General features: G+C 37.4%; 1 protein-coding gene across 3 annotated transcripts in view; it reads left to right on the top strand.

The window, feature by feature from the left end:
• Positions 1–539: 539 nt before the first annotated feature.
• Positions 540–17,982, top strand: part of SLCO1C1 (solute carrier organic anion transporter family member 1C1) — a 64,723-nt gene continuing 47,280 nt past the window's right edge. For all 3 annotated transcript variants that reach the window (XM_088836731.1, XM_088836730.1, XM_055395602.2), the window contains exons 1-3: positions 540–668; positions 2,340–2,481; positions 10,952–11,084. In XM_088836731.1, the coding sequence (XP_088692857.1) occupies positions 540–668; positions 2,340–2,481; positions 10,952–11,084 (404 nt within the window). The remainder of the gene's footprint in view (positions 669–2,339; positions 2,482–10,951; positions 11,085–17,982) is intronic.

Below are 17,982 nucleotides of genomic sequence, written 5' to 3'. Positions count from 1 at the left end.
TGGATGCAGCCCTATAGGAGTCATGGTGTATTACAGGCATCTACCAGGGGCATCAATCCTTTCTATTCATTTCACAAAGGTAATACATTTAAAGGTTTTAAAGGCTTAATTCCAATGAATCAATATTCAAATGGCTGAATTCCTCTTCCTCACTTCCTGCTTGCCTCTAGTTTTAGTTGGCAAGACCACAAAGTTAGCAAAATTCTCCCTCTTTATTTATTCCAAAGGCAACATTTAAATTTATTCTTTGCTATAATGAGGCTTACTGGAGGGATTGAGAAAGAATGCTGGCTACAGACTCCCAATAGCAGGATTGCTTAATCAGTTATCCTTGTCGATTTTAATTGAAAAACTTTGCCAACTTACTGTGGTAAAATAAGGAAGCTTCACATAGTGTTATGTCTACAGAATTGTGATCTACTGTGAAATAAAAACATTGTTTAACAAACTGCACGGAAATTAAAACTGGATGTGTATTAATTTTTTTTTTTACTTTAAAAATCAACTTTGACAGATCAGAATCAAGGAACTTTTTCAAAATGGACACTTCATCCAAAGAAAATATCCGGTTATTCAGCAAAAATTCCATGCAACCTGTTGGAAGGCTTTCTTTTAAAACAGAATATCCCTCCTCAGAGGAGAAACAACCCTGCTGTGGTCAACTAAAGGTAACAAGCAATTAAGTGATTAACAAACATAAGTGGTTAACTGAAGAATGTCAGAATGTGATGGAGTCCATGCTCTTGGCTCTCGATCCAGATATTTTCTACACATTGTAACTACGAGTGAGAAATTTTTTTCCATTAAAAAAATAATCTTAACTTATGGTTGCCAGGGGGAAGGATGGTGGGAGGGATAGTCAGGGAGTTTGAGATGAACATGTATGCATTGCTATACTTAAAGTGGATAATCAACAAGGACCTACTCCATAGCACATGGAACTCTGCTGCTACTGCTGCTGCTAAGTCACTTCAGTCGTGTCTGACTCTGTGTGACCCCATAGACGGCAGCCCACCAGGCTCCCCTGTCCCTGGGATTCTCCAGGCAAGAACACTGGAGTGGGTTGCCATTTCCTTCTCCAATGTGTGAAAGTGAAAAGGGAAAGTGAAGTCGCTCAGTCATGTCTGACTCGTAGCGACCCCATGGACTGCAGCCTACCAGGCTCCTCCGTCCGTGGGATTTTCTAGGCAAGAGTACTGGAGTGGCTTGCCATTGCCTTCTCCGACATGGAACTCTGCTCAGTGTTATATGGCAACCTGTTTGGGAGAGAATACGTACATGGCTGAGTCCCTTTGCTCTCTACCTGAAACTATCACAACCCTGTTAATCAGCTATACCCCAATACAAAATACAAAGTTTAAAATGAAAAATAAAAAGTGATCTTAGATGCAATTTATGAAAATCACATTTTGCCAGACAGTGAAAGCAATCTTTGCTTGACCATGCAGGTTAAATTTCTAAATATTACTTTTCTGGCTCACTTGAATGTCCCTCCTAAACAGAAAGAATAGAGGTAAAATAAACTATTATTTATTAAATATCTACCTTGGATCAGTTACTATGCTATGCACAGTTGCAACATTTAATCTACAAAACATCCATTTTATTCCTGTTCTAGAAACAAAAATTTTGACTTTCCTACCCACATGGTTAGGGACAGAATTCCCTTTTAAATGGAACTCAACGTGACTCCAAGTTCCTGTACCTTCTTCATATCAAACATATTCAATGCTTTTTCCATATAATCTACCTATGGATACTCCATCACAGACCCAGGTCTAACAAAACACACAAGCCAGATATCAAACAAATATTTTGTTCATTGAATAAGAATCTGAGTGTTGATTTAACTTTAATGAACTTAATCACTAGGAATAGTAGTTCTACTTCTCAGTCTATTGCATTCCCTGCTGGAACATGTACCATCCCTGTGAAATACAATCATGAGTAATAGACTTGTGATAAGATGTTAAGTGTCTGGTTTATGGTTTTTATTTTCTTACCTTTCAATGGCTCCCTCCTCCTTTTGCTTCCCCAAGCAATGGATCTTCTTTTCAAAGCCAAGACACCTTTAAATATCCTTTAAGGAGGGGAGGATAAAGGGAAAAAAGAAATTCAATATACATTATAAATGAAAATCTATTCCTTCTAAGAAAATTTGAATTTTTAGAACTTCACATGAGCTTGAGGTGGGAAGAAGACTGTTACCGTGCTTGAATGAAATCTTCGATGGTAACAAGCTTGTTCTGTGGTTCTTGGTTTGTGTTTGTCTCCTTGTGTATCAAATTTCCAGTTTTAGGTCAGGCTGGATTTAGACTGTGAACTATCCTATTTTCCAGGTGTTCTTGGGTGCCTTGTCCTTCGTTTACTTTGCCAAAGCTCTGGCAGAAGGCTATCTGAAGAGCTCCATCACTCAGATAGAGAGAAGGTTTGATATCCCTTCTTCACTGGTGGGCATTATTGATGGTAGTTTTGAAATTGGTATGTATTACAGATACCTGACTTTCCTTTTAAGTACAAAGTTTCTAGGCAGGACTGAAGGACATCCTCACTGCATATTATCATCTGCTCTATGTGTAAAATCAGACTCTATGTGTAAAATCTTATTTGGACATAATTTGCCACAGCCTTGGGCTACAATGTGTACCTAAGTGCTCAGTCATGTCCAATCCTTTTGTGACTCCAGCACCTGTAGCCCACCAGGCTCCTCTGTCCACTGAATTTCCCAGGCAAGAATACTGGAGTGGGTTGCCATTTCATTCTTCAGGGAATCTTCCCAATCCAGGGATCGAACCCAGGTCTCCTGCATTGCAGGTGGATTCTTTACCACAGAGCCACCTGGGAAGCCCTGTGCTACAGTAGAGGCAATTTGTTCTCTCCAAGTAAACAATTAACGTCCTGTCCCAGATTTTCTCTATCATATGACTCATACAAGTTTTCAATCAGAGTGAGATTTTTTCAAGGAGAGAGGGTGAAATGCTGCTGGTATTTTGAGTTAGAAGTATGTGGGAATTAAGATAAGGTTGTTTTTAAGTAAAGATTCCTAAAATTGTTTTTGAAAAAATTAAAAAATAAAAAAACATAAATTAAATTAAATAATGTTTGCTCTAAAGCAGAAAAAAAAAAGAAGTACGTGGGAAACATCTTTACAAAAGTTATATTCTGGAAGCCCTGTGATCAAAGGAGGTCTTTGAATTATTACAATAAAATTTTTACAATAAAAATGTATTGTGATAATTTAAGAAAAAGTTAAGCCAGAAAAGGAGTGTTTCTGCCTGGTAGCCTAGAAACAAGATAAAGGAATTCTATTAATAACAACACTAGAGCAAAGCAGGAAACAAATATTCTACTCTCTGGGGTCTTTGGTTAGCCACCAACTTTATACTTCCTCTTAGGACTTGAAAAGACCAAGAGATTTTAGTCACTGTTTTGGAAGTATTTTAAAGAGTGTAATCCCACTTAGTCATCTTCCTAGACTGATAAACTAAGAGTCTTTGATCTTTGGTTGAAATAAACAAATTAGTAGCCTCTGTGGTCCTTACTGCCTGTTGAAATTCAAGTAACGTACTATAATAATGGCTCTAGGTTCAGCTTCACTTGAACCTTTAGAAGAGTGAAGAAATATTTTTCAACTCTTCAACAATTACTTTTGTCATTCTGTTGGGTCACAGGCTAGCAAGCCCTGTACTTGTTCCAGCTTTTTTTTTAAGGTTTTTTTTTTTTTAATTTATTTATTTTTAATTGAAGAATAATTGCTTTACAGCCTTGTGTTGGTTTCTGCCATACATCAATGTGAATCAGCCACAGGTATATATTTGTCCTCTCCCTCTTGAACCTCCCTCCCACCTCTCTCCCCATCTGATCCCTCTAGGTTGTTACAGAGTCCCGGTTTGAGTTCCCTGAGTCATAAAGCAAATTTCCATTGGCGAGTTGACTCACTGGAAAAGACACTGATGCTGGGAAGGATTGGGGGCGGAAGGAGACGGGGACGACAGAGAATGAGATGGCTGGATGGCATCACCGACTCTGTGGACATGAGTTTGAGTGAACTCCGGGAGTTGGTGATGGACAGGGAGGCCTGGCATGCTGTGATTCATGGGGTCACAAAGAGTCAGACACGACTGAGCAACTGAACTGAACTGAATGTAAATGATATGTTTTTAAACTCCAATTGTTCATGCTGGCATACTAGAAAATGATTGACTTTTGTGTATTAACTTTGTATCTTACAACCCTTCTATAGTCACATATTAGTTACAGGAGTTCTTTTGTTAATTCTTTTAGAATTTCTACAAAGATGATCATGTCCTATAGGAAGAAAGACAGTTTTATTTCTTCCTTTTGAATTTATATACCTTTACTTCCTTTTCTTATAAAATTGCACTGGTTGGATAGCAATTTTAAGAGAACACATGCTTGCCTTGTGCCTGATCCTAGTGGAAAAGCTTTAACTTTCTTAGCATTAATTATGATATTAGTTATGCTTTTTGGTAGTTTTTAAAAAGATCAACTTGAGGACATTCCTCTATATTTCAAGTTCATGTAGTTGTTTTGTTTTTTTTTATCATGATTGGTTGTAAAATTTTGCCAAGTGTTTTTTCTGCACATATTGATATAAGCATGTGATTTTTCTTTAACTTGTTGATGTGATGGATTACATTAATTGATTTTCTATTGCCGAAAGCAGTCCTGAATACCTGGGATAAGTCCTGCTTGGTCTTAATGTATAATTATTTCTATATATTGTTGGATTTGATTTGTTGTTATGTTGTTGACAATTTTTGCTCCTATGTTCAGGAGACGTTTTAGTTCGTTTTCTTTTCTTGTAATGCCTTTTCTAGTGTTGGTATTAGGGCAGTGTTACCCTCAAAGAATTAGGAGGTATTCCCTCTCTATCTTCTGAAAGAGATTGTAGAGAATTAGTATAATTTCTTCATTAATTGTTTAGAAAATTTCACAGTGAATCTATCTGGATGTGGTACTTTCTGTATTGGTAGAATGTTAACTGTTGGGTCAATTACTTTAAGAGATATAGGTGTATTCAGATTATCTGTTTCTTTCTATGTGAGTTTTGGCAGATTGTATCTTTTGAATTCTTCCTTCTCATCCTTTGTATCACTCTTATTAATCATTTTATTTCACTTACATATAAGAAAACATGCATACATAAGAATACATCACTGAACACATTTTTGATATTATTATTTTGAACTGTTATCTGCTGGACTTATTACAAATAAGAATAATAAAAGTTTTAAATTTATCTTCACTTATCTCTTTTTCTCTTTAGCTACTAAGTTATGTCCAACTCGCAACCCCATGGGCTGTAGCCTGCCAGGCTCCTCTGTTCATGGAATTCTCCAGGCAAGAACACTGTAGTGCATTGCCATTTTCTTCTCCAGGGATCTTCCTGACCCAGGAATCAAACCCAGGTCTCCTGCATTGCAGGCAGATTCTTTACCAACTGAGCTATGAAGAAAGCCCACCTTTACTTATGTCTTCTCTGAACCTCATCCTTTTTTATCTGAGATCTGAGTTTCTGACCTTTATTATTCTTTTCTCTCTAAAGAACTTCTTTCAGCATTTCATTCAAGGCAGGTCTACTAGAACCATTTCCTCAGTATTTGTCTGATATAGTATTTTTTCTTTGCTTCTGAAGGATAACTGCAGGGTACAGAACTTTAGGTTGGTAGATTTTTTTCTCTCAACACTTTAAAATTCTTTCTATACTCCTTTCTTGTTTGCATGGTTTTGGAGGAGAAGTAAGATATAATTATTTTCCTCCTTATAAGGGAACGTTGGGTTTTTCTAAGAAATTATCTCATATTTGATTTTCTGTAGTTTGAAAATGACATATCTGGTTTATATTTTTTGGCATTTATCCTGATCATTGTTCTCATAGCTTTCTAGATCTGTGGTTTGGTGTCTGATATTAATTTGGTAGAAATTCTTAGTCGTTATTTTTTAAAATATTTCTTCTATTCCTTTTTCTCTTTCTTCTCTTTCTAGAGTTCCCATTACCTGTATGTTACATCTTTTATAGTTCCACATCTTTGGATATTCTGGAATTTTTTTTTTGCCCTTCACTCTTCAGTTTTGGTGTTTTCTATTGATATATCTTCAAGTCAGAGATTATTTCCTCAACTGTGTCCAACAAGCCAATCAAAGGCGTTCTTTACTTCTGCTACTGTGTTTCTGTTCTCTAGATTTTTTTTTTTTTTTTTTTTGGATCTTTCTCAGAATTTACATCTCTCCGATTTACATTGCCCATTCGTTTTTGCATGCTGTTTACGTTTTCCATTAAAGATCTTGGCATCTTAATTACAGTTGTCTTACATTTCTAGTCTACCAAGTCTGAAGTCTCTGCCATGTCTGGTTCTGATGCTTGCTCTGTCTCTTCCAAAAGTTTTTCTTTTTATTTTCAGTATTTCCTTTTTTTTCCTTCAGAGCCAGAAAAGATGTACTGGGTGAAAGGAACTGCTATAAATGGGCCTTTTAGTAATGTGATGGTAACATGTGAGGGAGAGAAAGCATTCTATGGTCCTATGGGTCCTGGGCTCTTAGTGAGTCTATGCCTCTGGACTGTGAGCTTCAGGTGTGCTTTTCAGTCCCCCAACCCCTCACTGGTGGGACAGGATAGCGTGAATGGCTGGGGTTAGGTATTTCCCTCCCCCAGGTTGGCTGGGCGCTGATAATGCCCCAGCAGGTTAGATTCTGTTTACTAGTTCCCCCTAAAGTAGGCTTTCTTAAGATAAACAGAGTGCCCTGGCATGTTTCAGATGGTTCCCTTTCCCTCCCCATGCTGGAAGCACAAAAAACTTATTCTCCAATATCACTGTGAAAACCTAATTGAGCTCTTGAAGTAAAGCTCACAACAGCATGGGGGCCCTCAATCACTGGATTCCCCTGGAATTTTCATCCCTCAGAATTGTCAATGCTGAGCCTCTTGTCAGGTAGAGTGCAGATTTTTCTTACCACAGAACTTGTTCCCAAGGAGATTTATTCTTGTGGATTTCTTTTCCAGCTGGCCACAATTCTTTGCATTTGCCTGTTGGTCTCTCCAATTATGAGGGCAGCAGTTCACCCTGTGACCCCACCTCTCTGACAGATCTAAGACTGTCTGTTGATTTTTCAGCTTTTTGCTTAGTATTAGGATGAAGAGGATTCTTCTAGCTTCTTATATGCTGGAACAAAAGAGGTATTCTTAAAATAGAATTTTACATGTGTTCCCCATCTTGAACCCCCCTCCCACCTCCCTCTCCATCCCAATTAAAATAAATAAATTTTAAAAAATTAAAATTGAATTAAAAAAAAATTCAAAGCCTGGTAGCAGCCTCTTTATATTATCATAACAAATTGTCCAATCAGCACTAATTCAATATATACTTAACACAGGGATTTGAAATACCCTCTTTATCACATAAAAGCTTATCTCTTAAGTGTAAATCTTTTCCATAAGTCTGTTGATCCCTAACTCAATACAAGACTGTCTTCTTGATTATAGTTTTATAATAGCTCTGTAATTAGGTAGGAAAATTTCCAACTTTTCTATCAAATATTTTTCTTGGTTGTACTTGGAATAGTTTTCTGAAATATCCCATTTTGGTTTGGTTGAAATTGCATAGAATTTATATATCAAATCAGATAACTGACATTTTATGTTAGTGAGTCTTTCCATCCAAGAACATGGTATATATCTCCATTTAGTTAGGTTTTTTTTATAGCTTTCAATATTATATTCACAAACTATAAATATACTACTTATTTCTTGTTATATTTGTTCCTACATTTTTAAGGTTTATATTGCTGTTGTGAAAAGAATTTTTGTTACATTTCTTATTTAGTAATTCTTAGGGTACTGGAAAAGTATTAACGTCTAGTGTTACAAGTATACAGCAATCTTGTTGAATTTGTTAATTTTAATTGATTGTCTATAGATGCTGTAGAGTTTTCTGAACAATTGTATTGTCTGAAACAGAAGGTAATTTTATATCATTCTTTCCCATTATTAGACATATTATTTCTATTCTCGTGTTATTGCACTGGCCTCAGTCCTATGTTGAATAGAAGCAGTGACAATGGGCATCCTTGTCTTACATCTTACCTTAATGAAAATGCTTTTAAAATTTCACCATTAAACAATCTATGAGCTGTGCAGTTTTGATAGATATACTTTAAAAGTGAATTTGCCCAGATTTTTCTCATCATAAATTGTTAACTATATTAAGTGCTTTTGTATGTCTGATCCCCTGGAGTAGGAAATGGTAACCCACTCCAGTTATTTTTGCCTGGAGAATCCCATGGATGCAGGAGCCTGGTGGGGGCTACAGTTCAGGAGGTCGCAAAGAGTTGGACATGACTGAAGTGACTGAGCACAATATAACCATGGAATTTTTCTCCTTCCATTATTTTATATGCTTTAATTAACATATTTGTTTCTTATTTAGTGGTACCCTTCCACTCCTGGGCTTCCTTTGTGACTCAGATGGTAAAGCATCTGCCTGCAATGTGGGAGACCCGGGTTAGACTCCTGGGTTGGGAAGATCCCCTGGAGAAGGAAATGGCAACCCACTCCAGTACTCTTGCTTGGAAAATTCCATGGATGGAAGAGCCTGGTAAGTGACAGTCCATGGGATTGCAAAGAGTCGGACACGACTGAGCAACTTTACTCACTTCCACTCCTAGAATAAACTGCATTTGGTCTCTTTCACTGTCTTCATCTACTTTGGATTACAAGGTTGCATTAGTCTTATAGGCATGAGTTAGGTAGATTTCTTTTCTATTATTTGAAGTACTGTGTTTGGGAATGGGAGGAAGAGAGAAAGCGGGAAAATCTAGCACTCAAAAATTTGATAAAAACATATTTGTAAACCTCTCTCGACCTGTTGTTTTTTCATAAGTTAGTAATGGTAGATATGAAAGAATTTCAATATCCAATTTGATTTTTTAACGATTACACATCACCATTTATTTTCTAAGTCTATCTGAGAACTCAGAAAGGTTACTAAATAAAGGAAGCAAAACCTACAGATATTACAGAAGTTCAAATGGTATTTTGTAGTGTCTGGCATGCCCACTTATATAACACAGAAACAGCCTGTAAACATGAGTCCTTTATTGTGACATATTGGTGATATGGGAATTTGGGAAGGAGGTAATGGTGGTGATGGGGGGCACATTACCTGTAAACTAAAAGTTAGATTTTGATTTAGTTTTGTTTATTTATTGTGACACATTAGCAAAATTACAGACATAATTATCAATATATATATTAAAACATTTCTTCTACCAAATACTTAAATATTAAATAAGAGATCTCATACAGAATTAAGCTTTTTTTATATGAAACCTAGAAAGAGCTCAGTACTTCCTGGTGAAGAAACCTGAAACCACTGTAGCCAGGAGCAAGCTACTTTTTTCACTATCATTATTATCCTCAAAACGATAAAAATTGCTGCTGTTTTTGCACTTAACTAAAGCTGGCAATGTGAATAGACAGTAGTAAATTAGATGATTGCTTACAGATGTGAGGAAACTCACTCTTTCTGGAAAATTGAAAACATCGACAACTTCAAACCTAGGCCACCCAACAGACTCCACAATCAATTGCTGGAGAAATGCTAAGTTTTACTTTATCTGGCACCACAATCTTTAAAAAAATAAATACTCCAAATGTAAACAGCTAAAACGTTAAAGTCCCTTGAAATCTAAGCCCCTAAGCAATGTTTATCAAAGCATGTTCTAGGAATTATCCCCATCAACACATTTGAATGAGTATTAAAAATGCAGATTTCTTGGCCTGCATCCCCTCCCCCATCCATGAAATCAGAAACTATTGAGAGCTGCCAAGATTCTGCATTTTTAATGTTTCTGTGAATATTTACCTTGCCACTCCTTTCCAGTAATTTTTGAACACAACAAGGCATGAAAAAATCTTGCCTAAAGCATGTTTAATCAGTTATCACCATCATCAACTACTTCACTGGAGATATTTTAGAAAGCCTTAAGTCTTACCTTCAAAAAACTTTATTCTTTATTTTTTAAAAGGAGATGGTTATATCTTACAGAGACTTTCTATTTCATAAAATTTGTATTCTGAGCATATAGTGATATAATTATATAAATATAATTGATATATTTATGAAACTATGTGGAATAATTTTTTATTTCTATTTTGAACCTTTTATTTTTGTAAAAGTATATAAGCAAGCAGGCTTCCCAGGTTGTGTAGAGGTAAAGAATCTGTCTGCCAAAGTAGGAAATGCAAGAGGAGAGATGCTGGCTTAAACCTGGGTCAGAAAGAGCTCCTGGAATAGGAAATGGCAACCCACTTCAAGATTCTTGCCTGAAAAATTCCATGAACAGAGGGGACTGGTAGGCTACAGTCCATGGAGTCTGAAAGAGTTGGATACAACTGAGCATTTCATAATTTGATTTCATTTAAAGTGAAACAGTTGTATTTATTTTTTCTTTGGGGAATATCAGCTAAAGCAAGACTATATGATGTATGTTTCAAGAGCAATGGGAAACCAATAGAGGTTTTCATAGAAAATGTTAACAAATGACGAAAGAGTCATAAAGTTTACCTCAAAATCACCAAGGAAAATTTAAGAGTGCAACTGTAAGAAGCCTTCTACAATTTGATTTATTGTTAAACCACTTTAAAAGGACAAATAATTAAGGTGGATGAAAACAAGGTAGAACGGTTAGTTATTAAAGTATTTTGATAGAGGGATGAGATGATTGAAGTAAATCTCAGAATTGTTTCAACAGTCATCTCAGATAAAAGCAAAGACAGACAAATGATGGGGAAGATGGTGGGAGATGGTTTAGTCAAAACAAACACTGCCCAACTTGCCACAGACATTCCTTCATTCACTTATAGTCATTTAGTTATGCTGATGACTTTCTAAGTTCTCTAATTTATGAACATTTTATTTTTTCCCCAAAGGGAATCTCTTAGTTATAGCATTTGTTAGCTACTTTGGAGCCAGGCTTCACAGGCCAAAAATAATTGGAGCTGGGTGCCTGATCATGGGAGTTGGAACATTGCTCATTGCAATGCCTCAGTTCTTCATGGAGCAGTAAGTCTAAAGCAAACATCTTTTTCTTGCGTTAACCAACAACTGTATTGTCTGTCTTTTAATGAATACAATCCATTGTTTAAATTTGAGAAAATAATTCCTGGTCATTACAATAACAATGATAGTTTGTATCATGATAACCATGATAATTTACCTCTTATTTCATTACGTGCACTTTGGGCAAAATTTCAAAATGCTTGCAATTTTACTTATGATTTAATAAACTGTAAAAAAATGTTTTTCAATATACCACTACGTATGGATGTCAACATTATTTAAGGGAAATTTTCACATATATGCCTTCATTCAAATGATTTAATATAGCTGTGGAGGCAAAGTTCTAATTTAAGAAAAAGTAATAAGCGTCAAATGAGTGTCAAATGGGTAATAAATGAATACTACAGACAATATGCTGGATCATGGTGAAATTGACTGGTAGATCATTGACTGAGGGATACATTACCAACTGAAATAACTATTCAATATTCAAATATTATCTCATAGAATTTTCTCAACAGAAGTGGAATGTTTATATCCTGTAAAGTTGAAGTTTCCTGTTGATACTTTTGTTAGTAATTTTATTAGTACTTGCATACAACTTTAGTAGTTCCAAAGATTTCATCATATCATTTCATCTTCATGACAACCCATGAGGCAGGAGAGCACAGTTTATCTTTTTTTTCTTAGTTTAGAGCTAAGGACCATAACGAGAGAGTCTGGTGACCTTCTCAAGTTTAGGTGTCTTGTAATTACAGAACTGGATCCCTAAAACAGGCATTCTGATATCTTCTTCATGTATATACACACTGCCTGTCTTCTCAGTGGTTGCCCATTGCCTACTCAGCCAAGTGACAAGCAAGAGGTTTTGAAACAAGGGAATATTTTAGGAAATTTTGCATCAGATAAATCTTTGATGATTGCCCACTCTAGACCACCGTATCATGACATTTTAAAGCTGGAGAAATTTACAAATGATCTGCGTGTGTGCTAAGTTGCTTCAGTCATGTCTGAGTCTTTGTGACTCTATAGACTAGCTTGCCAGGGTCCTCTTCCCATGAGAAGAGGCAAGAATTCTCTAGGCAAGAATACTGGAGTGGGTTGTCATGCCCTCCTCCAGGAGATCTTCCCGATCCAGGGATCGAACCCATGTCTCTCACATCTCCTGCCTTGGCAGGCAGGTTCTTTACCACTAGTGTCACCTGAGAAGCCCACAGATGATCTGGTCCAAACTTTTTCTTGGATTCCCAAGTCACTTATATAAATATAGTCTGATTTTGGCCCCGATATTCGATCTATAAAGACAGCTCACAGAATCCTTTGTGTAGAATCTTTTCTACCTATTTGGATGGTTTCTGTGACCCCTTTGTCTTTGCATGGCTTCAAGATTTCTGCCTACTCTTTAGACATCTATCTGACCTCCTTTCCACAGGGCAGAATTGTCCTTAGGCCACTGAGATTCTACAAAGGTATTATATGCAGCCAGTGGGTAAGAAGGAGGTAAAGGAGAGGGCTGAGGAAATAGTCTGCAATCCGCCTAACCCCTGCTTGATCCATTTCTGTGTTATCTATTCTAATCATTAAGTCTCCATGCAGCAATTTGCTCGGGGGGGGGGGGGGGGAATGTTCCACTAAAACTATTAAAAAATTTGAAAGCAGTTACAGAAACTAGATAAATCCTTGACCCTTGACCTAACTCATTCTGAAGGGCATCAGTAGCTCAGAAGAAATGTGACCTTGGGCATATTACCTCGCGTTCCTAGACCTCAGTTTATGCATCCTAAAATACATATTATAGGTAATAAAACAATAGTTAGCTTGAAATATAGTTGAAGATATTCAGTGAGATGACATAGGTAAAATGCTTACCAAGTTTCCTAACATAGCTAACAGCTGTGTCATTCTTGTGTATTGTTATCAATCCTCCTATGATAATTAAGCCACCTGGTTTTAACCAGAGATGGCAATGATTTGTCTTAAAGGTGTTGCATTCAGTTTAAGAATAATGTCACTTCAAGTAATGTCCTGGGTGCTCATTGGAAGGACTGATGCTAAAGCTGAAACTCCAATACTTTGGCCACCCCATGCGAAGAGTTGACTCACTAGAAAAGACTCTGATGCTGGGAAAGTTTGGGGGCGGGAGGAGAAGGGGATGACAGAGAATGAGATGGCTGGATGGCATCACCGACTCGATGGACATGAGTTTGAGTGAACTCCAGGAGTTGGTGATGGACAGGGAGGCCTGGCGTGCTGCGATTCATGGGGTCGCAAAGAGTCGGACACAACTGAGCGACTGAACTGAACTGAACTGAATACTAATACAAGAAAATCAGAAGAAGTATATCTAAGAAGCCAATCAGGTTCGTGATGAAAAAGTAAAGATGGATTCTTATCAACCACCTTTATATGTTGAGAGATACATTTGTTCATTTATTATTTAGTGTCTGCCAATTGCCTGGTGGGTTTTCCTGGTGGCTCAGATGGTACCATGCCAGACAATGGAGAAAAATCAAAAAGAAAGAAAACAAAAACACCCCCCTCAAACACACAAACACACAGAATTCTTTCCCTTGTGAACTTTACTCTCTACTGAGGATTATTATAATAATTTCTTTTCAACCTTTCACAGCATTAGTCACTAACTGGACACTTGTTCAAAATGTTAATTTTTGTTCTTTCAATGATGACTATACCCTGCTTAGCAGAAATTCCCTTGATGTCAAGAAAACATAATATTAATTATAGATATCAATTATTAAGGGTCTACTCCCAACACTGTGTTCAGTTTTATGTGTGTTAGCTCATCTGACTCATGAATTTGATAAATACGTATTGATCACTGTTCTAGGTAACAGGAATAGAGTAGTGACAAAAATCTCTGGTATCACGGATCTTATTAGAAAGAGAGAGAGAGTCAACAGACAGATAAATAATGACATATTCTGGAAATATTAAGTGCAATAGAGAAAAATAACCCAGGGAAAACACATAAGAGTACATGAGGGGTTACAGTTTAAAGCTGTGTTGTCGGGGGATGATTTACCAAGATGATGACTTTTGGGAAAGACTGAAAGAGATGAGGGGAGTGCCACACAGACATCTGGGGAAGAGGATTCCAGGCTGAATGAACAGTGAATGTTTCTACAGCAGGAGGATGGAGTCAGGCATGATGTCTGCTGGAGGGATGAGCAAGAAGAAAGTGTGTGGCGGGGTGGGGGGGTGGTATAGAAGGAGACTGCAAGCTGATTCTCAAACCTTAATGGACGTTTGAATCTCCTGAAGCTCTTGGTAAAAGAGCTCTGGGTGGGTGGTTGAGATTCAGCTGGTGCTACAACTCCACAGACCCCACAGCACAGGTAGTAAGGTAACCAATTATTGCAAGGACCATACCTCCTCAGAATGGGATGAACAGCCACGTGAGAGACTTGAGCAGAATGACACAATATGACACATTTTTAAAGGGATCTAGTACCTACTGCTCAGGAAAATAACTCTGGTGGGGCCAATGTGAAAGCAAAGAGACTATTTAGGAGGCCACTCTGCAACTTAATGCATCAGAAACAAGAGTGTGTCAGTAGGGGTGGAAGCTAGGACAGAACGAAAATCCCAGATTTAAAAGGTTTTAAACCTGTATGCAGGTCAGGAAGCAACAGTTAGAACTGGACATAGAACAACAGACTGGTTCCAAATAGGGAAAGGAGTACGTCAAGGCTGTATATTGTCACCCTGCTTATTTAACTTCTATGCAGAGTACATCATGAGGAACGCTGGGCTGGATGAAGCACAAGCTGGAATCAAGATGGCCAGGAGAAATATCAATAACCTCAGATATGCAGATGACACCACCCTTATGGCAGAAAGTGAAGAAGAACTGAAGAGCCTCTTGATGAAAGTGAAAGAAGAGAGTGAAAAAGTTGGCTTAAAGCTCAACATTCAGAAAACTAAGATCATGGCATCCAGTCCCATCACTTCATGGCAAATAGATGGGGAAACAGTGGAAACAGTGGCTGACTTTACTTTTCTGGGCTCCAAAATCACTGCAGATGCTGATTGCAGCCATGAAATTAAAAGACGCTTACTCCTTGAAAGGAAAGTTATGACCAACCTAGACAGCATATTAAAAAGCAGAGACATTACTTTGCCAATAAACGTCCATCTAGTCAAGGCTATGATTTTTCCAGTGGTCCTGTATGGATGTGAGAGTTGGACTATAAAGAGGGCTGAGCACCGAAGAATTGATGCTTTTGAACTGTGGTGTTGGAGAAGACTCTTGAGAGTCCTTTGGACTGCAAGGAGATCCAACCAGTCGATCCTAGGGGAGATCGGTCCTGGGGTGTTCATTGGAAGGACTGATGTTAAAGCTGAAACTCCAGTATTTTGGCCACCTGATGTGAAGAACTGACTCATTTGAAAAGACCTTGATGTTTGGAATGATTGAAGGCAGGAGGAAAAGATGACAACAGAGGATGAGATGGTTAGATGGCATCACCGACTCAATGGACATGATTTTGGGTAAACTCCAGGAGTTGGTGATGGACAGGGAGGCCTGGCATGCTGTGGTTCATGGGGTCGCAGAGTCAGACAGGACTGAGCGATTGAACTGAACTGAACTAAATATCTAAATATCACTGGCCCTCTGTTCAAACGTTTCTTTGTTTCCTTATACAGTAGAGCCTAAATAAGCACAGACCACATCTATAGCCCCCATCTTATAACTAAGAAAACTGAAATTTGAAAAGGTTGTCATTATAGTATTTAGTGACAAAAGTGGCACTTACATAAAATCTTATTTATTCAAGACCTAAATAATTTTATACACAGCATTTGCCTTCTGATAGACTAAACAGAAAGCTCAAATAACTAAAAACTTTCAAAATACTACCTAATTGCTATTGATAGTCATTTTAAGAGCATTTAGGTTTTATATTGGATTAGTCAAAAAGTCCACTAGGATTTTCCTGTAACCATCTCATGGAAAAACTCAAGTGAATTTTTGGCCAACCCAATAATAATCCCTGGTATCTCTGAAATTATATTAAAGAAAGAAAATTATACTTACCATGATTTTAATGCTAAATGTTATCCTCTGTAGCTAATAATTTTTAAAATTTATTCTCATTAAGTAGTTCTTTTTTTAAATTTTTCTGAGGTTTATTATAAAAATATTCAGACATATAAAAAAGAACTTAAAATAATTGCACAGGAACATCTATACACCCAACACCTGAGATGTTACTTGTCTTTGTAACTTAGGAAACCTATTTTGGTCAAGGATTCATTTGATAAAAGTGCCAAAACTATGAACCTCCTCCCTTAAATACATATATATATATAAATATTTTATTTTTCCATTGGGGTTCGTAGACCCATTGAGGTGTAGGTTACGCAACACTGATATGTGCTGTATGCTTAGTCACTCAGTCATATCCGACTTTTCGTGACCCCATGGACTGTAACCCACCAGGCTCCTCTGTCCAAGGGATTCTCCAGGCAAGAATACTGGAGTGGATTGCCATGCCCCACTCTAGCAGATTTTCCCAACCCAGGGATCGAACCAAGGTCTCCCGCATTGCAGATGGATTCTTTACCATCTGAACCACCAGGGAAGCCCTGATATAAGATAAGCCATTTGTCAATCTGAATATGTTAACAAGTCAATACATCTTGACCTCATTATATTAAATAACTTTAAACTATTACTATTTTAAACATTACTATGAGGATTAGCCTTTAGTCACATAATGCCTGAACAAAATGGGAATCAAGGTGATGTGATTCCTTTCATCAGTTACCTCTGCCCTGAACGGTGCTTGTGGAGCAGAAAAATCAACTTCTGAAGGGTAATTGGAGGAGTATGGTGCTATGACAAACCTAGATAGCATATGAAAAAGCAGAGACATCACTTTGCCAACAAAGACTCATATAGTCAAAGCTATGGTTTTTCAGTAGTCATGTATGGATGTAAGAGTTGGACCATAACGAAGGCTGAGCACCGAAGAATTGATGCTTTTGAACTGTGGTGCTGGAGAAGACTCTTGAGAGTCCCTTGGACTGTAAGATCAAACCAGTCAATCCTAAAGGAAGTCAACCCTGGATATTCATTGGAAGGACTGATGCTGAAGTTGAAGCTCCAGTACTTTGGCCACCTGATGAGAAGAGCTGACTCACTGGAAAAGATGCTGATGCTGGGAAAGATTGAAGACAAAAGAAGAGGGCAGCAGAGGATGAGATGGTTAGATAGCATCACTGAGTCAATGGACATGAATTTGGGCAAACTCCAGGAGACAGTGAACGCTAGAAAAGCATAGCATGCTACAGTCCATGGGATTGCAAAGAGTCGGACACAACTTCGCAACTGAACAAAACCAACAATGGTGCTGCTGTAGATGGAATGATCACAGCCCTACCATCTGGCATTGGCTCCCCAATCCAGCTGCCATAGTAACCTTATAAACAGAGAACATTAGAAATAACTTAGAGCCAGATTAATACAATGAAGAATAGGAACTGTCTGGATAAAGTGTTCAAAAAGCCCAGGTATTAGTCTGAATTCTCTAGAATCAACATTCCAGGTGTTCTACTAAATTTACAACTCCAAGTACAGTGTATCAATAGCCATAATTGTTAAATTATTGCTTTCAAAGATAAGCATGATTTTATGGACTATTTGATATTTTTTCACCAACAGAGTAGGTGATTTATAGTTATTATTTTATATTAAAATGAGCCTCTCTAAATCATTCTTTTATTGTCTTTCATGACACTGGGCAGTTGGTTCAGATATAGTGTAATATATGTGAAGCAGATATTCTAACACTCTCTTCAGAAAACTGTACTGTTAAATGCTGGTTTGATTTAGTGATATAGATTCAGGGAGAGCTGTAGATTCATACAGGTGTCC

The sequence above is a fragment of the Moschus berezovskii genome, chromosome 6 (genome assembly GCF_049115385.1).
Source record: "Moschus berezovskii isolate FMDL1 chromosome 6, NW_MosBer_1.0, whole genome shotgun sequence".
NCBI lineage: Eukaryota > Metazoa > Chordata > Mammalia > Artiodactyla > Moschidae > Moschus > Moschus berezovskii.
Note: the sequence above shows the minus strand (reverse complement) of the source record. Positions and strands in the feature narration are given on the sequence as shown.